Source organism: Trachemys scripta, chromosome 1, assembly GCF_013100865.1.
Source record: "Trachemys scripta elegans isolate TJP31775 chromosome 1, CAS_Tse_1.0, whole genome shotgun sequence".
NCBI classification, from domain to species: Eukaryota; Metazoa; Chordata; order Testudines; family Emydidae; genus Trachemys; species Trachemys scripta.
In genome coordinates, this window is record NC_048298.1 from 155,444,322 (window position 1) to 155,471,722 (window position 27,401).

The 27,401-nt window shown below is 40.6% G+C and overlaps 1 protein-coding gene across 5 annotated transcripts in view; it reads right to left on the bottom strand.

The window, feature by feature from the left end:
* CBLB (Cbl proto-oncogene B) overlaps positions 1-27,401 on the bottom strand; it is a 194,667-nt gene that overhangs the window by 161,130 nt on the left and 6,136 nt on the right. For 4 of the 5 annotated variants that reach the window (XM_034790499.1, XM_034790511.1, XM_034790493.1 and 1 more), the window contains exon 3: positions 20,239-20,489. The exons of the other annotated variant lie outside the window; for it this stretch is intronic. In XM_034790499.1, coding sequence (XP_034646390.1) covers positions 20,239-20,489 — 251 coding nt within the window. The remainder of the gene's footprint in view (positions 1-20,238; positions 20,490-27,401) is intronic. 5 annotated transcript variants of the gene reach the window in all.

Consider the following 27,401-nt stretch of genomic DNA (forward strand, 5'->3'; position numbering starts at 1 on the left):
TTTTCCTTATATTTGGAGAAAGTAGTTTTTTTTTTTTTTTTTTTTTTTAAAAACACATATACTGCTTCTCCCTCCCTGGCTTGAAAATGCAGAGTGTACATTTCAAGGCTGTGCAAAGCAGCTACAATCTTGCAGTTCACTTATGGATTTATGCACATAATGCCCCAAGAGTTGGTAACACTATGCTCACCTCTAACACAGAAGCGTAAGAAAGCACCTAAGCATCAGAATCAAGAGGGTGCATTTCTAGTGGGGTCCTACAGGGATCTGTTCTTGGTCCTAAGATATTTTACATTTCTATCAATGACCTGGGAGAGAACTTAAAATCATCACTGACAAAGTTTGCATATATGACATAAAAATTGCAGGAGTAGCAAATAAAGAGGAGAAGTCACAGATTCAGAACATCTGGATTACTTGGTAACTGGACACAAGCAAACTGTGTTTTAATACAGCTAAATGTAAAAGTATACATCTAAAACAGAGAATGTAGGCCATACTCACAGGGTGGGGAACTCTATCCTGGGTAGCTGTGACTGAAAAGATTTGGGGGTCATGGTGGATCGTCTGCTGAACATGAACTCACAGTGAGACAATGTGGCCACAAGGGCTAATGAGATCCTGGGATATATAACCGTAAGAATCTTCAGTAGAAGGAGTTATTTTATCTCTGTATTTGGCACTGGTGCGATTGCTGCTGGAATACTGCTGAATCCATCGTTATCTTTATATCTTTTAATAATACGATGGCAAAGCCTTAATGTTGTTTGAGACTGCTGTCAACTGGTGATGTTTTTGTAGTGGATGATTCTGGGACAATGTACACAAATATGATCACTATGCATCTGAAATAAGAATTAACTATGTAGTGGTATTCTAATATAGTCCTATTTCTATACAGTTTTGTTTAAAGGAGCTCAAAGCATTGACAAACATGAATAAATTAAGCCTCATGATAACTAAGTATTATCACAATTTGCAGATAGGGAAACTGGGATACAGACTGCCTAAATGTTTGATGCTAATCCTATGACCATAAGTATTAGCGGTGGCACACGGTGCCTTTTCCCCCATCTATAGTTAAGGTTGAATCTACCACTCTCCAACACAGACCTTTACACAAAATCTTGTGTCTTTGTGACTGTCAGACTACATTACTGTCATGTGTTCTCCTTAGGGCTATCTCTGAAAGGGACTCAACCTTCCACTAGTGCAGAATATAGTGATTCACTCACCTCAGAGGGCAATCTGCTTGTGAGCACAGAATATCGATGTACTGTGACTTGAATTGGCTGCCCAATCACTCCCCAGTGCAGTTCTGAGAATAGGTTCTAGTCATTAAAAACCTAAGTGGTCTCAGACCCAATTATCCAAGATCACCTTTTCCTCTATTAAAGTTACAGTCAAAGAGGCTCCCCTACTCTTTGTTCCAGGGTTTAAATCACATGCAACTCCATTCAAGGGTTCAAGCAACCTATGCAACGTTTGTCCAGAAAAAGCTCATTCCATATGCAACAATACTGCAACCTGGGAGCACCCAACAAGATACTTGGTAATGTGAACATACTGATCGTAAGGCAGAATGGATCTTATCTGCAGATGCTGCATTCTGCTAAGCCAGCCTTTCCTATCAGAGACTTACAGAGGAGCTGCTTCCAGCAGTGCCAACTCTGAATTAAAAAGATTTTAGAAACTGGAAGAACCTTGATCTACTTATTATATTGCACGTTTGTCTAGTCTGCCTGCTGTTGCTGAAATCCATACCCACAAAAAGACCACTTCAAACAGTGCTAAAACCATACTAGTTTAAAACAAAACACTGTTGAGCAAGTATAAGCAGACCGATGCAATTCCCAGACGTAAGACTTCATATAAGTAAGAACAGATAGACCATTATAAAAAATATTATTGTATTTTAAAAAGTGATCTACAATTAAATGTGAGGTCAGTTGCTTAAATCACAGCAAAAAACAGCCTTAATCCTTTCTCATTTAAGTCACCCACAGATTACAGACTCAACATAAATTGCCACACTTAAATTGCCCTACTGACTGTATTAATTCCATCAAGTTAGTCTTTAGTTGTGCGATAACCCACATCCATTCTGCTGGATTCTCTCTCATATAGAAAGACCTCTGCAATGTATCAAAAGAATGTCAAGACTTTTTAGGATATGAATGGTTTTTTTAAAAACAAATTCTCACTATTCAGTGAGTTTCTAATGATTAATTTGATGTGCAAGAGAGACTTCAATTAATTCTGAACTATTGATATGATAAATATAAAAGATGTCCTTCATGTCAGTAAATTAGCAGTAGTGGAATCCTCAGTGTTATTTTATATAGTTTGAAGTTCCTGAGAATCAGATACAATATACAATTGTTAGAGAATCAATACACTCCTCTAGAACAAGTAAAAATCTTATTAATGAGGCATGCCAGTCATTGGCATGAGTTCAGTATTAACCAAAGATATATTTAATTTGGAGGACTCACTCATATCTTACCTCAGCATATTCAAAAGCTGAAGATTTGATGAAGTGTAGCTACTGGAATTTATGCAATTCCTTTCATCCTGAGACACCCTTCCAAAACACTTGACAAACCAATTACACACTAGACAGGCATCCCCTTTGCACAGTCACCACAGAAATACAGCTAACAAGGGAGAGTGGGAGCAGTGAATGAAAGATGACAGAATTTAATTAATACATACCAGAGAAAGTTCAGGTCAGAAAGTGACCAACACTGAATCCACCTGAATCTACTGAGGAATTTTAGGAAGGCACAATGCAATTTCCAATTGGAATTTGGGCAGAACACCAAGGGTAATGCCTCCTCCTCTACTAAAAGTGTTTTAGAGCTCTTTGAAAAGATGGCATCTTCTACAAAATTTCCTTCACATAGATGCAGGTGTGCTGATTCAGTACTAAACTACAGGAAGAGGGTCACCTACTGAATCACCAGTTCTTGTTTGGGGGTGTTTCAATCAAATAAACTAGATTAGATTGGGTCTGGTCTCTACGTAATCTAACAAGATTTACAAACAAAGATAGAATGGCTGTGACTGTACATCAAGCATCAACCCAGAGACAATTTTTGTAACTAAAACAAGGCTCTTAAAACAGGGAGTTATTCTGGAAATGCTGACACATCTTTAGGAGTGAGAGTGGGCGCCAGTACAATATACACATTGTGTAGACATATGTTGCTGTCTTCATGGGAAGTTTAGCGCAAAGCCCAGCTGGTTGATGTGGGACAGCAGGAATGCCTCTTAAAACACTCGTCTGGCCAGTTCATAATCTCAAATGAATCTCCATACATATGCTACAACAAAGAGTGGGCATGACAATTAATCCTTTTGAATTAAGATTTAGCCCTGACACTTCAGAGCATACCAGATTGTGGGTGCATTTTGAAGCCTTAAATGTGTCAATCTTCATTAAACATATTGGAGGAAAAATCAGAGAGAAAGGTAGGAGTTTTTCAGCTAATCAGTACAGTTTACTAAATTAAATTGCATCCATTAAATAAACAATGTTCTGTTATTTTTAGTTGTTTTTACTACAGTACACACCCACTACAGTGGGCCAGACTCCCAGAAGACTAGTGGAATAATAGAAAGACCATCTGCTACAAAGCAACCTGAAAAGCCAAGAGCTACAGTACTTCTGCTAATAGCCCACACCAAGTGCAGCAGGACCAATACAATAAGCAATACCTGTACATTTTCTCCCACACAAGATTCCCATTTCAGTTGAGCTTTAAAGACTGAAAAGGTCATATGTTTCCAGGCATAAATGCACAAGATAAAATAGAAAAAGAGGACATGTTCTTTGAAGAATGAAAGAACAAACAAGAGAAGAAATGCAATTAAGACAGAAAGGGTCAAATAATTACTATTTCTTCATGTTTAATGGGACAGTTCACAGATATCTGCATAATTCTGACGTAAGATCATGCATGGATTTTACAGGTGTTGCATGACTACACAGCACAGTACACACTCACAATTTCATCACAGTTGTCAATTCATGGCACCATACAAGGCTCTTTAAAACACTGCTTATTTGTACAGGTTAATATTTAGGGCAGATAGTATTTCTTGTCAACGACAAAGTCAAGCACTAACAAACAATAGCCTGAAGCTTTCCTGGAAAAGGAGAAATATAAAGAACAGATGACACAGACTTTTATAATAGAGTATTCGGCTGATACTGATTTTACACTTGTGTAGCCACAATGCATCCAAAACCATTGCTCAAACTGCTATACATACCAGTGGTTACCACCATTCCTGCGTTCCATGGATTGGCACATGGGTACCTTCCACCGTATCCTGACAGAGGCCAGTGTTCATTTTCTCTCTTCTAAGTTTTGTGTACATTTCCCCTCCTTTCCTAATATTTTTGATAACTTCCCTCCCACTCGCCCTCCTGTACCTGGATTGAGCCTGTAATTCCAGGGAATCTAATTATAGCAAACCTCTTTCAGTCTCCCCTCCAGTAATGCATTACATCTATAGAAATCTCCAATTTTAACTTTATTGCCTTTTTAAACATAAGAGTAATCATGTGCCTGCACACAGTTAACATAAAAAGAGCGACATGTTGACAATATGAGAGTTTTGCTTATTCATGCTATATTCACACACTACAGAGGACAAGTACAAAAAAACCCTAACACGTATAAATCTTTCAGAGGGGCACTCTATGCAAATACTTTTACCAGCCAGCTCTAAAAACCACGCTAAATCCAAACTCACTCCTTTGCTGGAGTTCGGCTTGATTAAAGATTAGCTCAATCTATTTGACCAGGAGTGGCTGCTCAGCAATCACCTGAAATCTTCTCCCCCATGCCCACCCCCCCAGAGAGCCACAGCCACTGCCAATTCCCTTTATCCAAATGGGAAAATGAATCACCTGCCTTAATGAGTAAGGAAAACCTACTGAGCCCTTTCTCAGCAGGATCACACTTTTTAACAAGGCACGTGTCTCAGGCAAACCTTGCTGGGCTGCTACAAGCATATAAGTAGGTGGCTAATGGCCGCATTTATGAGCCTACTGGAGGCCAGCTGTTTACAGGGCCGGCTCCAGGGTTTTGGCCACCCCAAGCAGCCAAAAAACAAACAAACAAAAAAAGCCACGATCGCGATCTGCGGCGGCAATTTGGCGGGAGGTCCTTCACTCCCAGGCGGAGTGAGGGACCGTTCGCCGAATTGCCGCCGAATACCTGGACGTGCCGCCCCTCTCCGGAGCGGCCGCCCCAAGCACCTGCTTGAGAAGCTGGTGCCTGGAGCTAGCCCTGGCTGTTTACCAACTGGCATCCTAGTGAACCCTACTGCTGAACACCTCCCACTTGAGCACTGTCCTTTTACATTACTGTGCTCTGTAAGTGATTAGAACCCATTCCTCATAGGGAATTCATTAAGAGGATTAACAGAAGAAGGAAACACATGAACAGGATGTTGCTTACTTTTTCCTTCTAATCTTTATTTGCTTATACTGTAAATTACAGAGGAACAAAAGAGAGATGCAAACTGAATTGCAAATCAAATAAAGTAATTCTAACCTGCTATTATCCTACTTTAAAACAAACAGAAAATTATTTCAGTCTGGCAATAGGCAACTCTCTCATTTAGACAGAAAACAGTTTAGAATATAGTTCCCCATGTTATTTCCTTGTGGAAAATCTGTTTTACATTGCACACAACATGCATCATACAGACTAGAGGGTATACACCATTCTAAAAAATTGAAGAATTCAGCCAATAAAGAGGTGCTGCTAGTTCCTGCTTGGAAGATATTTATTCATTAAGCAGGAACGCAAATATGAAAATTGTGAAGTTATTACAGTCCTGGGACTGAACTGTGTGTAAATTGTGCCTGTTTTTCCTACTATTTGGTTACCACAGCAATGATCACATCACATTTGGTATACCACTGTATCAAAGAGTACATTATTAAAACAATACTGTGTTAATAAAAATACTTTTATCACTCCGTATACAAGGTCCTAGAAGTGCCTTACAAACAATTAAGCCTCATAATAATAGTTAGGTTTACAGAGGGATAATTTATAGACAGATTTACCTGTGATTGTTCGAGATCAAATAGTGAGTGGCACAGCTAGGAAAAAGACCCAGGAGTCCAGAGTCCGTGCTCTAACAATTAGACAGCACTCCCTTCTGCTTTATTATTCTGTGTTATTGATAACAGAATTAGGGCAATGTATCAACTATACACATGTCCTGCAGTTTCCAGTGATAATTTTTAATAGATGAAAGTACACCTCTACCCCGAGATAACGGTGTCCACGGGAGCCAAAAAAATCTTACCACGTTATAGATGAATCTGTGTTATATCAAACTTGCTTTGATCCGGCAGAGCATGCAGCCCCACCCCTCCGGAACGCTGCTTTACCGCATTATAGCCGAATTCATGTTATATCGGGGTACAGGTGTAATTAGCACAATATTTATTTAATTGTTAAAAATAGTTTCCCCCCTCATATTAACATTTTGGTAAAATAGACGACTGGTAAATGGGGGGAATGGATGCAATTAAAAGCTAAAATACGATGGCATTGTCTTCTGTATTACTAATGTGTGGCTGCACCAGAGATGATTGCAACAACGTAGTGGCTGATAGTATTTGAAGAGCTCACAAATATGCCAGTTGAGAGCAGTGAAGAATGCATAACTAGAGATTATCACCTTTATATTCTTTTTTGGATTTCCACAAGGGAAAAAGTGCTCTCAGAAAAGTCCATTCTCTGCTATGCACCTGCGTGAATATAAAGGGGGATTAGCTAAGAAAAGATAGCAGAATCTTCTTTCTATGAACAGAGTCGAAAAGCAACTGGCTACATTTAAACTGCAATGTCTACTTTTGGCAGGATTTCATCCTTAGTAAAGTATGGTAAGAGACTCCCAATGTACTTCCATTGCCATAATCAAGGCTTGTACGTTCTATGGATTCAAAACTAGTCGAACCATTTATTAAATGGGTATCTAAACCTAAACTATCCCGGCATAAATCACGCTTTTCTATTGGGCAGATTCAACTTATGCATCCCTACATTCAGTAATCACTTTAGCAAAAGATCCACCCATTACTTTGGCTAAATTAAAACTAGTGAGTTTGCAAGAATTGTTGGCTTTTCTTCCTTCAAAACTAGGTACTAGATCTCCTGAAAGACAGTTCGCCTGAAAGATTCAGTGCATGGCAAATTTGGGCTCAAAAACAGCCTGAACAAAAAAATAGAATGATTATACAATTTTTTTTATATAACATTTACAGAATCTCACATTTAACCCTTTGAAGCTATTTTAAAAATTGAACACAAAGCCAAATAACTTCTGGATGTTTCATCAACCCCACCTATTCAATAACATATCATTTTAAGTGTATTCATGTATTATACCTGCTGAGGGTTTGCTTCAACTTGCAAGTTCTTATCATACACTGTGTCAAAACTGAATAAACGAATAGCCTAAATTCTGCCCTCGGGTACATATCTATAGCTCCCACTAATGTGAAAGCAGATTTGGTTTGGTGATGTTACTTGAAAACAAATCTTAGATGTTTAAATAAAACAGGTTTCATTATTAATCTTACATTTTTATACTATTCTGCTATTGATATTCATGACTAGGAACCAACTCTGAGATGGATAAATTGAATGTTTTGTTTACTAACCTACTCCATTGCAAAACAGTCCAGAAACAACAGAAATGAATACAAGCATGTCTGAGTTGCATTCATTCTCCTTAATTGGTAATAATGCACAGATTTTTCTAGTTTAGTCATTTTGGAAACAATTCAATACAGATAAGGAATGTCCTGTTTTAAGCAAGATAACTTCTAGAGCTTGAAATCAGGTTCCTAACAGTATAATGCAAGTAAACCTCCTTAAATGTGTTGAACATTTTAGACGCGGAGACTACAAGGAATAATTCTTTTATTGGACAAAGAAGAGAGGCTGATAGAAGGTAAAATGCCACTGATGTCTGGTACCAAAAAAAATAGGAGCACAGTAAACTTATTTAAAAGGTTTCTCAATTTCTTTTTCATGTGAGTCTAAAATTTCCAACAGCAAATTTTCCTACCCAGATACAGAAGCCATTAGGGCTGAGCTATCAGAGGTTCAATAACAGTTCATCTAGAGATCATGTGACTTTCACGAACTATGACTCTGGCTGCTGTTTTCCCTCCCATATAGTATAATCTCGCATTTCGATGCAAATCTAAGGCCAGCATGATAAACAAGATAAGGTTGTGGGTTTGGTTTTGTATGTAACCTGTTTAGCACCAAAGCTCCAGAAGAAAGTATCTGAACCCAGTTTTATCTGTTTAGTAGAGGCATACTAGGATTACAGAATGAAGGGGGCAATTCTGAAGACAAAACTCTTCTGATCATTATTAATTTTTACCTAAAACCTCAAAACCATGTAGTTTTGTTATTTTATCCTAGGAGAACGGAGAGAAGAGTCTTGTGAATTACCTCCGCAATTCTAGTGAATTGTGTAACAGTCCTGATTGCTTGTTATGGAGAGAGATTTTTCTGTGCCAGTACAGTTACAAGGCTCTTATAGGATCATCGAGATGGAAGAGACTGGCTAGGTCAGAGTCCATCCCTCAGAGGATACATACAATGTAGTCACCCAGAAGAGGATGCACCAGACACTAAACTGAAATTACACTTCATCTGAATAGTTCCAAAAATACTCTATACTTGCTCAAGAGCCCTTTATAAACAATATCCCTATAGTGGGAAAATGGAACATGAGACCATTAAAATCTCACCTGCACAGAAGCTGCCCTATTAAATTTAGTTGAGCTGGATAAACATAATACCTGCCACCCTTAATCATAATCTCCTTTTATTACAGGTTTCAGTGCCTCAAAAGGTTTGTGTTTCTCACTAATAATGTATACCTGCAATATTTAAGATTCCTCTTCAGTGTACAACACTACATCATATCAAGAAGAGCCCATTGAATTTCACATATGCTAGAAAATTGGTAAAAATTGGTTATTTTTATTATTTTATGACTAAATATTATTTAATAAACAATTGTTTTAATTTAATTCTGGTAGGTCTAACCTTACTAATTTCACAAGGTCAGTTCACTTTTCTGTATCAACTCAGTCATATGGAAGTACACCCTGAAAAGAATTTAGGTAGTGAACAGAGATCATGGTTAAAAGTCTTTTAGTACAATATAGGACCACTTAACAATACCCTCTCAGGTAATCTGATCAAATTATGGCTGAAATGCACAGTGTTTTATAATATGCCAGAGACAAATCCAAGAACATCTAAATAATAAAAATCCTTTAGCGCCACATCGGCTGCAAAACAAAAATGCCCTGAAATGTATTATTCATGTTCATTACAAAATGAAACAGTGATGACAGTAAATCGTCTCACTGCTTGCTATGTTCTCTGTTCCATAAAAAAGGGACAACCTATCAATTTGTTTTTCATTTTTTATGTAGTTAAAAATACTCAAAAAAAAAAAAAAAAGAAAATTCTTAAGAGTTGCTTTCCTTACTCTTTCCATTACATTATTTTCTGCAAATAGCACTTTTCCCTTTAATGCTGATCTAGCAAACAAAACAATGTTTCTACTAGACAGAAAGTATATTGTTAAAAATATATAACATATTTGGAATTGTTCAACGAAGTAAATGAAGGGTGAATGAGAAAAGGATGAAAAATGCCAACATATTAATCTCACCACCTGTGTAAAATAACACAGCTGTAAAAAAGATAGTGTCAGTTTTATACACAAAATGTTATTACATCTTGATATTCTGAATTTTAACGCAAGAAAAGTCTCTATTAGATAAATATTTAAAATTTGATGCGATGGTAAGACCTACAAAAACAAGGCTACCCTGCGTATGTGTGGACATCATCAATAATACAGGTGCACAAAATAAAGTTGCTCTGCCATAAAAGAATCCTTGGAATTTGACTTGTTAGACAGTAATAGCTATGATAACTCAAGCCCCATTTTAAAAAATGGTAAAAGAAAAGAACATTCACATAATGTTAAACGGGGCGGCTCTATTTATTTTGCCGCCCCAAGCACGGCGGTCAGGCGGCTTTTGGCGGCATGCCTGCGGGAGATCCGCCGGTCCCGCGCCTTCGTCGTACCCGCCGCTGAATTGCCGCCGAAGCCGCGGGACCGGCGGACCTCCCACAGGCATGCCGCCGAAGGCAGCCTGACTGCCACTCTCACGGCAACCGGTACGCCACCCCCCGCGGCTTGCCGCCCCAGGCACACGCTTCTGCGCTGGTGCCTGGAGCTGCCCTGATGTTAAAGGACATAACGGGGGAAATGTTTTGTCACATTATTATAGGACATTTTTTAAGAAACAATACTTAATAGTACCTTTAAACTTTCTTGCACATTATATTTCAGTAAACAGAACGGTCAATCCCTAAAATTTTCCATCATTAGATTCCCCCCTCCCCCCTCAACTTTCTTTCTCCATTTGTATGGATCATTTTGACAGATGGTATATAATTCCATTCCTTTTCAGATAAGGGTTATTTTGGACTTTGTATGGCTTCCTGGTGGCACCTGTTCTGATTAGTTAAATTTCTAACAAAAAAAAGTATATTCCTAGCCTGACTTCTGACCAGGAATTCTATGGGCAACAGAATTATCATTGCAGTGTATCTGTTTTTATAAACAATATTTACTTTATTTTTGTTGAAGGGTGCCAAAAGAGCTTTTAAAAACTATACAGCAAATGTGCCACTGAAAAGTGATTATTCACCAACTTCCTTTGTATTTTTTTAAAATAAAAACTGACGTCATTCTTTCATGTTTCTAGATTGTAATTAAAAACAATGTCAAGATGCAGAGGGTGGGGAGGGAGAAGAGGGCAGTGAACGAAAACATTTAAACAGCCTAAAGATGAAATTAGATAATGCTAAAAATATTTCAGCACATAGCCCAGATTTATGAAAAGTATCTTTTCTTATGGGTTTTCTCAGTGTATCCTGATGTCTGGCAGGACTAGGTGCTCACACTAGGACCATTGACCAGATTAAAGATATTATAGGCCTATACATAGAACACTGCCTAAGGCAGAAATCTTCTGAGGTAGAAAAACGAGAAGCAGTCTTTCCTCAAAAATCATCCACACAATTGACTGTGGGTGAAAGGAGCATCTTCATGAGAGAGGTAGAAAACCCAAGGGCCTGCTCCAGTTTCCGATAAATTTACAAGTCAGTTCTGTCTACACTACTAGGCCACACTATGTTGTCACCACCGCTCTGACCAAATCCCAGAACACAACAGTATTTGTAGTGAGCATTTGGCCACCATCAGAAGACAAGATACTAGGCTAGATGGACCATTAGTTTGACCCAGTGTGGCAATTCCTATATTCATCTGTGGCTCTAGGTAGAGGCACATTTGCACAAGCACAGGTTAGTCTTGGATGGAGCTATTCTGGTGTGTGCCATGGGAAGAGGTAGCAAGGGCTGCCACAGATCAAGAACAGGTATGGGCACTTCAAGCCCCAAACCAGATTTAAACATAATTGAGTAACCAAGAAAGTGTCATTGTGACACTGGTGAGCAAAATGCCAGATCTGGCCAAGGCCATAGGCTTTAGTTAAGAATTGACAAACTCATAGCTGGAAACTAACATACAGATGACCTGTATTAAGTTCAAAAGAGCTATCAGTCTTATAAGAATGTATTTAGTGTTTAGACTCTATGAAATGCTTGTGAATTGCTGCATGCATCAATCTCACTTGTAATGTCTGTGTTCCATAGAAGAAAAAAATATAAGCTTGTTTTATAATTGTAAAAATGCCTGCTCTGCACTTGTCAACTCTTCCTGTACATCCAAGAGGACTATCAAAAATTAAATGGGCCATTATAGGACAAAAGCTTTGACAGCCCCGTACGCCCATGGGCAAGTACATGCAAAAGGCCTCGTCCCATTAGGCTGAATGCTGGAAGAGGGAAATTAAAAATAGCTAACATGAAGACTTTTACATCTCTTTGCTATTTGGAGTATCTCACAGGAGGGAGCTAAGAAACAAAAAGCAGAGATCCCCAGGGAAGACTCCGGGTTAAGCCGTGAAAAGACATTCACTATTGACAGATCACTAAATCTCTGTAACCTTTTCGAAACATAGACTGAACTAATTTGTGTATATATGTTGCCTACTTTAACTCCCCCTCCCCCCTAATTACAAAATCTATAGTTAGTTTATTACAGGACTAGCTACAAGCATTGTCTTTGGTGTGAGATCTAAGGTACAAATTGATCTTGGGTAAGTGACTGGTCTCTTAGGACTGGATACATCCTGAATATTTTGTGATTTTTGGTGCAAGGGACCATTTATCACCAAGTCCATCTTGTCTGGGTGGCAAGAGAGACTGGAGATCCCAAGGAGCCATAGACTGACTCCATGATAAAACTGTTACTGTGGTCTAGGAGTTCACATTTATTACTGGATTGGTGAAATCTAATTATAGAACATAGCACGAGTTTGGGATGTCTGCCCTGCTTTTGACAGTCTACCCGGAGGTTGGCACTCTCGATTATAGAATCATAGGACTGGAAGGCACCTCGAGAGGTCTACTAGTCCAGACCCCTGCACTCATGGCAGGACGAAGTATTATTTTCCTGGGGTTCTCAAACTTCATTGCACCACGACCCCCTTCTGACGACAAAAATTACTGCGTGACCCTGGGTGGGGGCAGAGCTTGAGCCCCAGGCTAAAGCACTCAGGCTTCATCCCCAGATCCGAGGTAGTCTAATGCTAGCCGTGGCGACCCCATTAAAATGGGGTTCTGACCCACAGTTTGAGAACTGCTGATCTAGACCATCCCTGACAGGTGTGTGTCTAACCTGCTCTTTAAAATCTCCAATGACAGAGATTCCACAACCTCCCCTTATGCAATTTATTCCAGTGCTTAAGCACCCTGATGGTTAGGAAGTTTTTCCTAGTGTCCAAACTAAACCACCCTTGCTTAAACCCATTGCTTCTTGTCCTATCCGCAGAGGTTAAGAAAAACAATTTTTCTCCCTCCTTCTTGTAGCAACCTTTTATGTACTTGAAAACTGTTATGTCCCCTTCTCAGTCTTCTCTTGACTAAACAAACCAATTTTTGTTTTCAATCTTCCCTCACAGATCATGTTTTCTAGACATTCAATTTTTGTTGCTCTTCTCTGGACTTTCTCCATTTATCTACCTCTCTCCTGGAATGTGGCACCCAGAACTGGACACAATATTCCAATTGAAGACTTATCATGGATTAGAGTGGAAGAATTACTTTTCGTGTCATGCTTACAACACTGCTAATACATCCCAGAACGATATTCGCTTTTTTTGCCACAGTGTTACACTGTTGACTCATATTTAGCTTGTGATCCACAACAATTTCCAGGTCCCTTTCTGCAGCTCTCCTTCATAGGCAGTCACTTCCCATTTTGTATGTGTGCAACTGATTACTCCACTTCGGAAGAACTACTTTGCATTTGTCCTTATTGAATTTCATCCTATTTACTTCAGACCAGTTCTCCAGTTTGCCCAGATCGTTTTGTATTTTAATCCTATCCTCCAAAGCACTTGCAACCCCTCCCAGCTTGGTGGTATCTGCCAACTTTGTGTGTGTGCTCTCTGACATTATCTAAATCATGTATGAAGATACTGAACAGAATCGGACCCAGGAACAATCCTTGTGGGACCCCACTCATTATGCCCTTCCAGCCTGACTGTGAACCCACTGATAACTACTCTCTGGGAACGGTTTTCCAACAGTCATGAGCCACTCCAGGCAGCATGACAGTCATACCCCAGAAAACCACCCATTTTTCTCCAGCTGAAACCCTCTCAAATACCTCCTTTTCTCTGCTGAAACTACACAACTAGGATGGACATCAAATTAGTTGCCTTTCTTAGTCCTAAAGCGAGCAATAGCTCTGCATCTATCATTAAAGGAGATTAACAAACAGCAAATGGAGAGTCTAGCCAGGGCCCAATTACGCACTGCTGTGTGAGAACACTTATTTATACCTGTGCAAAGTGGGTGTATAATGCTACCATTCTGATTTGACAGCATTTTATACCCACTTAGCACAGTGTAAGTGATTACGCAAGGTGCAACCAGTGGAGAATTAGGCCCTGGATTTCCCACCAGAGATGACTGAACTGTGCTCAGTTTTGATCATCAATACCATATTCAGGAAAACTCTTAAAGGAGAGTTTATATTAAAGCTGAAAATGCTGCCTCGTGTTTGCAATAAAGTTCCATATGAAAACAGCAATTAGACAAATGTACCATCTGCCCTTCTGGATCTGGAGTTAAGGCAATAAAAACATTTTCAAATCAAAAAGATCTGTGGTTTTAAACCTTGTTCTTCCTTCTCTCCAATTTGAATTAATAACTACCATTTGGTTATTTTTGCTATTAATATGTTGTTCTCATTTTGTAATGTACTCTAAGTAGTGAAAGGGATCAAAAACTGTACACTGAGGAACTGAAAAATTGCTTTATAACTGGGGCAATGTAGCCTACCTGTCCATATGTAGGCTAGAAATTGTCTATTTTGTGGCCTCCCCATGCTCTCACCTGCCCTCTGCAATAAAACTCTCTTTGTCTGGCTCTCTGAAGAGCAAATAAATAACCTTTCTTGTTTAATTTAGATTAGTGCTATAGAAAACAGCAAGTAATTTTTACTTCTGCAAAATTCAAATTCAATTATTCACATGCTTAAGGTATGCAAAAATGCTTTCTTACATTGTTTTGTTTCAGGTCAGGTTTCGGGGAGGGAGTGGAATCTCACTGCAACCTAAAAACTTTCAGAGAATCTAATTTCCATTTTCACCTCCTGCATACCCACCCACCTGCCCTCCTACCTCAAAAGAGGTTTTCTTCACCTTGCAGTTTTATTTTGCAAAGTAACATTGCTAATTATCTTCCAGTTACTAATCTATTTTAAAATGGATATAGAAAATCTTGCCTGTGGTACTGAAAACGAATTCAAGATGTTGATAAATATCCAAAATGGGGGAGGCGGCGTGGGAGGCGGACAACTGAGATAAACATATAAAAATGGCAGGTGACTACTTAAATCACAGGGAAGGGCTTTGAAGCCTAGATTCCAGTGAAAGCTGCTCTGATTTCTTTTCAAAGCTTCTCTTTCTGAACTGATCAGAATAAAACATGTGTTTCAGAAATAAAATTTAATTTTTAGACTTAGCCTCAATATAGGAATTGCCAGATCACAACAGACCACAGATTCATCCTACTTAATGCTATGTAACTCTGGACTAAACAGTTCAGTCCAGGATTTACTGAAGACAAAAGACATCACCTGTCTGGAAAACTGGATGGCTCAGGGGACTGCTAATGGGATGTGGAATTTTTCACCTCAAGGTCACCAATTCAAATCCAGTCTAGGTTGACAGACAGCAAATTTCATTACCTTTCAACAGCTGCTCAGCAGTCGATGTGAAATGAACTGGTGGCCAAACACTATTTCTCTAAGGACAGCTGTGAGCATCCCAATTAGTGTCCTTCTTGAATGTCTGTATTCCATTAATATAATGAATCTGTTGATCAACGTCTAGGTGCCTTTACTAAAACAAAAACCACCAGCCAATCAATTTGAACTTGAATTTTGAACTCCCCTAAACTTGAGATACCTTCGTAAACATCTCAACACCAAACTCTAACTTTGCCACAGTAGGGAAGGAGAGGAGGACAGTAATTTCCAAAGTAAGAACATAAGAACGGTCGTACAGGGTCAGACCAAAGGTCCATCTAGCCCAGTATCCTGTCTACTGACAGTGGCCAATGCCAGGTGCCCCAGAGGGAGTGAACCTAACAGGTAATGATCAAGTGATCTCTCTCCTGCCATCCATCTCCACCCTCTGACAAACAGAGTCTAGGGACACGACTCCTTACCCATCGTGGCTAATAGCCATTAATGGACTTAACCACCATGAATTTATCCAGTTCTCTTTTCAACGCTGTTATAGTCCTAGCCTTCACAACCTTCTCAGGTAAGGAGTTCCACAAGTTGACTGTGCGCTGTGTGAAGAAGAACTTCCTTTTATTTGTTTTAAACCTGCTGCCTATTAGTTTTATTTGGTGACCCCTAGTTCTTGTATTATGGGAATAAGTAAATAACTTTTCCTTATCTACTTTCTCCACATCACTCATAATTTTATATACCTCTATCATATCCCCCTTAGTCTCCTCTTTTCCAAGCTGAAAGTCCTAGCCTCTTTAATCTCTCCTCATATGGGACCCTCTCCAAACCCCTAATCATTTTAGTTGCCCTTCTCTGGACCTTTTCTAGTGCCAGTATATCTTTTTTGAGATGAGGAGACCACATCTGTACGCAGTATTCGAGATGGGGGCGTACCATCGATTTATATAAGGGCAATAATATATTCTCTGTCTTATTCTCTATCCCCTTTTTAATGATTCCTAACATCCTGTTTGCTTTTTTGACCACCTCTGCACACTGCGTGGACATCTTCAGAGAACTATCCACGATGACGCCAAGATCTTTTTCCTGATTTGTTGTAGCTAAATTAGCCCCCATCATATTGTATGTATAGTTGGGATTATTTTTTCCAATGTGCATTACTTTACATTTATCCACATTAAATTTCATTTGCCATTTTGTTGCCCAATCACTTAGTTTTGTGAGATCTTTTTGAACTTCTTCACAGTCTGCTTTGGTCTTAACTACCTTGAGCAGTTTAGTATCATCTGCAAACTTTGCCACCTCACTTTTTACCCCTTTCTCCAGATCATTTATGAATAAGTTGAATACGATTGGTCCTAGGACTGACCCTTGGGGAACACCACTAGTTACCCCTCTCCATTCTGAGAATTTACCATTAATTCCTACCCTTTGTTCCCTGTCTTTTAACCAGTTCTCAATCCATTAAAGGACCTTCCCTTTTATCCCATGACAACTTAATTTATGTAAGAGCCTTTGGTGAAGGACCTTGTCAAAGGCTTTCTGGAAATGTAAGTACACTATGTCCACTGGATCCCCCTCGTCCACATGTTTGTTGACCCCCTTCAAAGAACTCTAATAGATTAGTAAGACACAATTTCCCTTTAGAGAAACCATGTTGACTTTTGCCCAACAATTTATGTTCTTCTATGTGTCTGACAATTTTATTCTCTACTATTGTTTCAACTAATTTGCCCGGTACTGACGATAGACTTACCGGTCTGTAATTGCCGGGATCACCTCTAGAGCCCTTTTTAAATATTGGCATTACCTTAGCTATCTTCCAGTCGTTGGGTACAGAAGCCAATTTAAAGGACAGGTTATAAACCCTAGTTAATAGTTCCGCAATTTAGAAAGCTTTCCACTGAGAATACATGTCATCAATAACTGGATGTTCCAGTTCAAGGTCTGTTAATTCAACCATCCTAGGCTGTGTCTACACTGCCACTTTCAGTGCTAAAACTTTAGTCGTTCAGGGGTGTGGAAAAACGCTCCCCCACCACCTCCAAGCAATAAAAGTTTTAGCACTGAAAAGCTACTACTTTTTTTGTTTTTTGTTTTTTGTTTTTTAAATCACCGGGAGAGCTCTCCCCCAGCAAACACTGCCCACGTCACAGCGCTGGTGTGGCTGTGCTGCCGCATCCGCGCTCTAAAGTGGACAGTGTAGATGTACCCTTAGTTGATCTCAACTATCAATAGAGACAGCATGGAGAGAAGAGGAATACTCTACAAAGACCCTAAACCACTGATCTCTTTATAGGGCACACCACCATCTAGAAACAAAATGGAAGCTTTTCTAGTGCATGAAGTACACACATAATGAAAAGGCACCAGCAAATAACAGTTAGTGCAGAATGCAACTGCAAGTGTCCAAGTGGTTGCCTGTCTGAAAGTGCTAAGCCTCATCAAAGAAGCCAAAAGACTAAGTGGCCATGGGAACTGAGAGGGATTTTGTCCTCGCCTTTGAAGTCCTACATAATTCTACTCCTCTCTAGTTACTAACTTGTCTCTTCTCACCTCACCCCAGCCGCCCCTACCAATAATACCAGCCACAACCCTCTCTCACCCAGTCTCCCCATTTGTCTCAACCATTTTCACACCTTCCCATTACCCCGGGGGCACCCTATTTCAGCTAATCTCCAAAGGCCACCAGCTTCTCCTCCACACCCACTTTTGTTGTGTCGCCTACAAGAGAGTAGCTGACATTGGCTAGACAGTGGTCTCCAACCTTTTTACGCACAAGATCACTTTTTAAATTTAAGTGCAACCCAGGATCTACTACACCCCTTCCCCAAGGCCCCACTCACTCCATCCCCCCTCCCTCCATTGCTCACTCTTCCCCACCCTCACTCCCTTTCATCGGGCTGGGGCGCGGGCTCTGGGCTAGGGCCGAGGTATTCTGAGTGTGGGAGGGGGCTCCGGGCTGAGCCTGGGGCTTGCGTGCAAGCTCTAAGAGGCAGTTTGGATGCAGTAGGGGACTCCGGGATGGGGCAGGGGGTTGGGGTGCAGGAAAGGGCTTGGGGTGCAGGCTCTGGGAGGAGGCTCAAGGCTGGGACAGGGAGTACAGGTGGAAGTATGGGGTGCTGACTCCGGGAGGGGGCTCAGAGCTGGGCCAGGGGTTGGGGTGCAGGAGGGGTGCGGGCTCCCACCAGGCAGCGGCCCAGCGGGGCTAAGGCAGACTCCCTGCCTGCTCTGGCCCCGTGCCACTCCCGGAAGCTAATTGCACGTCTCTGTGTCTGTCTGGTGGGCGGTCTCCACGCACTCCCCCCTCCCTGCAGGCAGTCCTCACGACAGTTCCCCGTTCATGGCCAATGGGAGCTGTGGGGGCGGTGCCTACAGGCAGGAGTAGTGTGCTCCCTCTCCTTCCCCTCCCATGCAGGGAAGTTCCGGCCACTTCCAGAAGCGGTGCTGGGCCAGGGAGCCTGCCTTAGCCCTGCTGCACTTCCGGATTTTTAGTGGCCGGAGACTGCAACCTACCGGCAGAGGCTCCACGATCAACCAGTCGATCGCGACCTACCAGCCTACCAACCTAGACTGAAGGGCAGTGAGGGATTTATAAAAATAAGTATATATTTTGATTGTATAGTTTATCCCTCTCAGTTACTCTTCACCTGCTGTTTGTCCTCTCAGACTGCCAGGTATGCATACACAGCACAAACTGAAAGGAGGGCACTGCTGGAATATAAGTAACTTACATCACTAGGATGCAGCTCTTCCAGGACATGATTTGCAGGGTACTGGAGGAAACTCATCCTGTCATCTCTCATACTACACTGAAACTAAGTGGTTTTAACCTCCAGGCCTATCAGTTCAACATCTTTAATGAACATAAATGTAACTTGCCCTTTACCCCTTTTCAAAACCCCTTCTTTCTTTCTATGGTAACTCAAATTCTGTGCCTGACTAGCATAACTGTCTGAAAAAACAGACAGCCTGCAGAAGTCTTATTTTTTCTGGATGGACAACTCTAAATATACAACATCTTGTGTTTGCTTGAATTAATCTAAAGAATATTCCAATGAAGATTCTTGCATTACGGACGCAGACCCATGATACAAGTGCACCCCCATACATATCTTTTCTAAACCAGAAGTGAGCACCCAGTAAAACTGAAGAAGGTAAAAGCTAACAAGTAAGCGCATACTGACTGCTACACACAAACAGGACAACAGTGTCCCATTAACAGCACCAGCTCTCAGCAAAGCAGAAATCAATTAGACCTTTCAAAAGGCTTCTCAGCACCACTCTGAAGGATCAGCACCCTACGCAACCCGTGATCTCTCCAAGAGTTCTAAGCATCGCACAGTTTTGTTCCATTTTATTACTGGGGAAAATGTCAGTCAATATCCATAGTGGATCTCTCAATTTCTCTTTGTAAGCAGTAGATTACATTGGCAATGCTCTAACTAGAGGGTCTCTCTCTCTTAGGAAAGGAGCTACATACTGTAGGTCAGCTGAACGAGTAATTCTTAAGAAATACATGTTTTATATAGGAAATGCCCTTAGTTTTAAATTCCTGTACAGTGACACATAAAGAGTACCTAGTAGAACAAAACCAGTGAATTACTGATTGACTTGCAGGGTCACTGCATCCAAGCAATAAATATTTTCCTCTTTAAATAACTAAAATGTCAAAACATTGTGGATATAAATAAACAATGTTAAAAATGCGGACAAGCAAGACAATCTACATTGATATGTAAATATTTCTCTTACCTGTCCTGAGACTGTTCCTCATACATTCGCTCCTTGCCTTCTTTAAAGAGTCTTATAGCCCGTTTTGATTTTTTCATGAGACTGTCAATGTAGATTTTAAAATATTCATTCTCACTGAGTTGTGCAAGTTTCTGGTTGTCGTCACAGTTGCCCAGTATAAGTCGCAAATGTTGATAAGTGTCTGGTAAAATGTCAAGTATGTAAGGTGGGCTGTTTTTCAATTGAAGTTTGGGATTTTGGCACAGTCTGACCTAGAAGCAAAAACCACAGTGTTTAAAAAGGCACTTTCTGATCACTGCACATCTGAAAAAAATATGTAGGGGCAAAAAGTGATTTGACATCTTGAAATAAGCAGAGGCAAGTATACTTCTCAGGCCTCCAAGCAGGGAGGTCTAAAAATTCTGCTTTGACCTATATCCCTGCAATGCCACTGATGTCATTGTTATTTTCTAGTTTATGGAGAACTTAACCTTCTATTGGCATTCGTAAGAATCATCAAGTAGTCCTAGCCACTCCTCTCCACATTTTATGCATGTGTTCTTTTAATAGGAGCACCTTTGCCTGCCTGCTCTGCACCACATATACTACAGAGACCCTAAAAAAATGCATTATTATAAACTCAACATTTGCAACTTCAGGGTTCTACTAAAAGATGGCATCTACATGTACCTTGAGTCATTACATTTTTAACTGTGACCCATTTATATTTATTATTTTTTTATATATATATATATATATATAACACTTCAGTTAATTTCCTTTTAAAAACAAATGACAAACAGAATAAGCTTCAAATGAATAGTTAAATTTCTATTTTGTACATATTTATTTGAATCAAACCTACCATGCAAAGTGCTTCTTACACCAACCACGACAGCCTGCTCCTCTATGGGGAATGTATGCACTTATTTAAAATACTGCCTTCACAATTTAATTGACTTTTTTAAACCATCTTGTGATCTTGTTAGATCTCATGACTAAGTAGGTTTAGGCCTGACCAGTCTTGGATTAAAAAAAAAAAATCCAGGTAAATCCAGGTGCAGTAAGAAATTGTGTTAACGACCCAGTGAGCACCATTCTTCACTCCAAGCTAGAACTAAACTAATGTCCCATATGTTCGCAGGGGACACTGTGCCACTAAAGATGCAAACTTCAAGATGACCCTTATTATCCACTTTGAAAGAGCAGAATGTTAGTCCTGTGTTCTGACCATATACCAATTAAAGGCAGTTCTATTCTGGCTATCTAAATTCTCCTATGATTTCAATTGATGATATTTTACTGTTCTAAACTATTGTATAGACTTGACATACAGTTCCCTAGAGCTGCTGCATTCCACCCTACAGATGGTTGTATTTCACTGATGAACTAAGTGGTCCCCATATGTGTGATTCTACACAGAATTACTGTGGTACATATGCAGACACTCTACATATGTATATGTAGTAAATCAATGAAAATACTTATAAAAAAATAAATTGTAGTGTGATATACAGGTTTTATAGGCATGAGTTGAGGATTGCCTTTTTGGGGGGGTAATGTGGCTAAATCACTAATATGTAACTGTGATGGGGTGGACTAGGCCGAAAGGCCCCCTGCTGGAGCCTCAGGGGCCTGCCACACCCATCCCAAGAAAGGAGCAGTGGAGAGGTCCTCCAAGCAGGCTACAGTGGCTGCAGGAGAAGCAGCCAATCAGAGAAGCTGCAGGGAGCAGCGAGTGAGAGCCCAGCAGGCTCATATAAAAGGAGCTGTAGGGCCAGAGTGAGTGCAGTCTGCTTGCAGGGACTGGGGGAGCTAGAGGTGCTCCTGGCTGGCTGTGAGGGCTAAGGCGGATATCAATAGCAGGGACCAGGGAAGCGAGGAAATAGCTTCTGGCCAGCCACCAGGACTCACTGAAGACAGGCCCAGGGAAGAGACTGTCTGTAGAACTGCTAACCCCGGAAGGGAACTGATCTAGATTGACCCAGCTGGAGAGCCAGGGTCAGAGAACTAAAGGGCAGGCGACAAGCCCCCAGGGAGGAAACCATGGGGGTGCTGCTCCACCCCAGAGTAGGAACCTTCATATGCTTACTAACTAGAGTACTGAGATAGTCTGACCAACAGGGCCTGAGGACCAGAGCCCAGGGAGGCCTACAGGGATAGTGTAGGTGGCAGGGCCAGAGGACCGATTCGCTGAAGACCCGCCAAGAGATGCATGCCACCCTGCTTAACCGAACTGAAAGATTGCAGGCACTGAGAAAGGGAGTACTCAAGAGAAAGAGGGAGCTCGCGAGAGGCAGGTGCTGACCCTATTATAGTAATTAAACATGTTTTTTAACCTTCAAATATTGCCTGGGACAGATTTTCTATTCATACTAATGTCATGACTTCAAAATCCAATATCTTGGACAATTCCAGGGGAAGAGGCATCCCCCTAGAAACGCTAACCTATTTCCTGTGGTACAAAGCCTGAATTCTAGCCCTCCAAAGTCTTGAGATACCAACCATACCTTAAAATTGTCACTAATTCCTTGCTGCAACATAAACAGAGTGGAAAATTCCGTATTTGGCAGGAGTGGAGACAGAAGGAAAGCACATTGCAGTTTTTCTGAATGGAAGTGTTATGTACATATATTGTAATTAGGTCTAGGGTGGTTTTTGTACAGGTAAAACAGGTCAAAATTTAATTCAGTTCTGCCTTTTAAAACTTATTACTAACCCAAGTAGGACACAACAACAGAACTCAAACTGGCAACCGTTGATGAGAAATTTTTATATTACAGAGGGGAAAGCATTTAAACACAAGATTTGTATGGGTTTTCTCCCTTATTTTTCTTGGCCCTCATTCACTGTGTATTTTTCAGTTGTAGTTTTCCTCTTTCCACCCTTTCACTTTATCTGAAGTAAAAAACGATTTGTCTCATCAGTTACTTTTTATGGGAGGGATTTTAGAATCACAAATAGAGGGTGATGATGTCCTTGAAGCATCTAGCCCGAGAAAGAGTGCTTATTCGGACAAAATATCAGCAAAAAACAAACCCAGAAAGTTACAATCATGCTAAATTGATCCACTTTTTAAAAATTAAACTGAAATTATCAACTCCTAACTCCTCCTAAGGAAACCAGATAATTAAAATAATTAGTTCTTATGTGGAAAGACACGCTGCACAAAGAGAAAAATCATACTAGTATAAGTGAAAGAAAGGTGGCTTTATGTATACCAGAAAGGTGAACACACTATTTCACAGGGTATGCTGCCTGTATATACACAAGTTGCTTATTTTGGTTGAGGATTTTCTATGGCTGGATGGCCAGACAGTTGAACAAAGGGGACACTGTGAAAAAACAAGACTCAGTTCCTCTTTCAGGTACTTTAGAAAGTCTCTTTTAGTCCAATACAGTCATATATAGCTAACAACAGGATTCTGTGGTTGGTCTGGTTTACCATGCATCACTTTCTGCAGACTACATGGAGACCAATTACAGAACAGTACTAGACACCTCAAGATTAGCACTAGCCCTTCAGTTATATGAAAATATTTCAACAATAAAACTCAACTCCTCTTAAACTTATTAAAATGATAAAGTTATCACAAAACACGTGCTGGAGTTTAGTTCAAATGCTTAAAAGTCCAAGCACCCACTCACTAAAGTTGTGAAGGATTTTCTACACTTATTTTTATAGTGGACCAGATTTCAGTATGGAGGAAATGTGTCTGTAAAGAGATGGTTGTATAAACCATATGGCTCCTAGAGTCAGGATGTCCTGAGACTTACCACAAGGGTTCACATTAACAGTAAGCAACAAGAAATGACAACAGCTGACGTAAAAGGCTTCCTAAAGCAACCGAGCTCTCGTAGTACATACCTTTCTGAAAAACAAAGTCACACCACACTGAGCTTTATGACGCAAACCTTACATTAGCAATAGCACTGGGTATGAATCAGATCCCGATTATTTTTTTTTTATTGTGACTTAGACTACATGCTTACATGCTTAATCCATCAAAGAAAAAAGAAACATTCATTCAGCAAGTTGAAAAAGAAACTTTTCCTTGACTGAGGCAAGTCAATGCGTATATAAGATCCTTGAGGTATCCTACGCATAACAGGATATCAACATATTATACCATGTTTATCACTGTGATACTGGGGCACCTACTTCCTCTAGTGCATGGCCACAGTATGCAACCCATCCCATCAGAAACAAATTTCATCATAAATGACCCTTATATCTGTAATCTCCAGGCTTGACTACTGCAGTTCACATGGAATGAAACTCTCACCCTGAAAAACCATCTCTAGTTAGCACAAAAATGCAACAACCCATCTACTCATCAACATGGCTCACTGTGAACACATTGCTACAATTCTCCATGTTCTCCATTAGATATAAAGGGCAGACTGTGATATCCTCTCTCACATTGGGATGTATCTTAACTCCAACAATGAAATAAACAGGATTACATTATTAGTAAGATGCTACCTAAATTGCAGAATTAAATGGGGTCCTTATATTCAAAGGTTTCCATGGGACTGCTCAGAGCTATCCTAGACATCACATCCTTTTTTGCCCCACCACTCTGACTTCCCTTCACAGCTTCTCTTCACTGGCTCAAACAGTCAACGGTGTGGGAGACCCTCATAAGGCAAACTTTCAGGGGAACTGGACCTAGACTATGGAATTTCTCTCTGCAAGAGACAAGGAATACAAACTTCAAGGGCCACAGGCCCAAATGCAAAGCCTATTTTTTCCATGTAGCTTTCCCTCCCAATAGCTCTTCTCAAAAAAATCAATTCTACACATACAAAAAAAGGTGATACCTATTCAAGTTCTATCTTAATGGCAGGGAAAGGAGAGAGAGCATTCACTTTATTTTTCTTTAACTACATGGGAGGTGCTCAGTAAGTATGCTGATGAGGGTCATACACAGTAAGTACCTAGACAGATAACATTTTGAAGTAGTAGGATAAAAAAATTTAAGCAAATATGACTAAGTTAGACAATATTTTAAAGTATCTGCAGATTAGAGGGAAGAGATTTCCATTGCACGTATTTAGCCATTTGATTTCATGTAGAAAACTGTGTGTTCTGTTTGTTCCATGATGATCTTTCTGAAAAATTGTTTTTAAAGGTCACAGGTTTAATGCTTTGATAAAACAGCTGTACACTGCCAAGCAAAGCACAGCAACACTTACACACCAGGATATGTTTAAATGCCACAATGCTGGTCAAGGCCCATGTGAAAAAAGTTACTAATGGCAACAGAATAAGTATCTGCTGACTATGACTCCTACTAAATTCTCAATAATCAGCTGAACCTAATGGATGTGACAATTAGAGTATCAGTGACTAGTACATTTCCAAGGTTACAATTTGAAAGGCTCTACTTAACCAGCATCTTCTGCCACACAGTGCAGAAACATCACAAGATGCAAACAAATTGGCTCAGAATACCATACACGGGTTGAAAGTGGCTATGCAGCAAGATATTTTAACATTTCTGATCTCCAGAAAGCCACAGCGCTCACAATCCTAAAGAATGAATCTTGAAGAACAAAATGGCGGATTGGATACTGGGAAAATCACAAGGTGCAGAATCACCCATCAAAGCCCACTGCCCCCAAGACAGCATTAACTATCAATGCATTGGCATTGTACATTGCAGATGGGTATATTACCAAAAGGTAGAAAAAGACATCTGGAAGAGGCCATCTCACCAGAATGGATGAAGAGGCCTTTGCAAGGTGACTTCCACCCGTGGGAACAGTGGGTTGTCGAAGCTTCCATACCGTACCGGTGCGTGTTTTAATAAGGGCACGGGGATGCAAACGTAGCAGTGTTACTTTAAAAACAAAAAGTGCAGTGCTTTGATACGCTGTTCATGCCATGTATCTGCCACATAGATATTCAGAAACAGGCAAAGGGACGCTCCCCTGGTTTTTCACTTGATTGCCTGTGTAACTAATTTTTTTTTATTTTGATCCTTTCTTCCTCCACAAGAGAGGTGTGTGGCCATAAGACTTTCAATCAATATTTAAAACACAGTGTAAGGACCAGTTCATATACCAAAGAACTCTGTGGTTATGATTTACTTAATTGGTTCCTTTGTGGTACTGTGAAGTTAAGTGACTTGGAAGGTTATACATTTCAAATGTTATATTGAGTGTTATAAAGAAGAAAGAATGTACACATTGGGTTTCACACTCGTTAACTGTACTCAATAGAGAGACACTGAATGTTAGAGAAAAATTGGATTTTGGCATCCCCTCATTTTAAAAAATGCATCACTGCTATAACTCTTTTAGTAATGTGGTTCTGCATAATCACAAAGCCAATAGTGCAAGCTTTGGGTACACACTGTGCTTTGCTCTTAGACTATATTAAACAGCAAATTAAATTGCTCTTCCTGCTTTCCATTATCTGGATAAAATTTATGGTGTGGACCATGATAAAACAACAATACAGTTTATACATGAATTTTACTTTCTGTCACACTGCTTAACCATACTTCCCCCTAGTACTTCAGAGTACCCTATAGTGATTGAAAGTTGAAGCACTCATACATGGGAGCACAAATACAATCTTCTTTCAAAACATTTCACAATTTCACTAACTTGAAACACTTCAAATTAATGTGAACTCTCAGCTCTGAATAGCCAGACTATTAAAGGTGTTAATCTACTCTCACATTTACTTGGTAGGTGTTTCCCCCCTGCTACTCTCAAGTTAAAGCAGGGATGGGCAAACTTTTTGGCCCGAGGGCTACATTGGGGTTGTAAAACTGGATGGAGGGCCAGGTAGGGAAGACAGTGCCTCCCCAAACACCCTGGCCCCCACCTCCTATCTGCCCACTTCCCGCCCCCGACTGCCCCCCTCAGAATCCCCGACCCATCCAACCCCCCCACTCCTTGTCCCTTAACTGCCCCCTCCCAGGACCCTCTGCCCCTAACTGCCCCCTAGGACCCTCTGCCCCTAACTGCCCCCTGGGACCCCACCCCCATCCAACCCCCCTGCTCCCTGTCCCCTGATCCCATCCACACCCCCGCCCCTTGACAGGACCCCTGGAACCCCACACCTATCCAACCCCCCATTCCCCGTCCCCTGACCGCCCCCTCCCCCAGAACCTCTGAGCCATTCATCCGCCCCCTACACCCTGTCCCCTGACTGCTCCTGGGGCCCC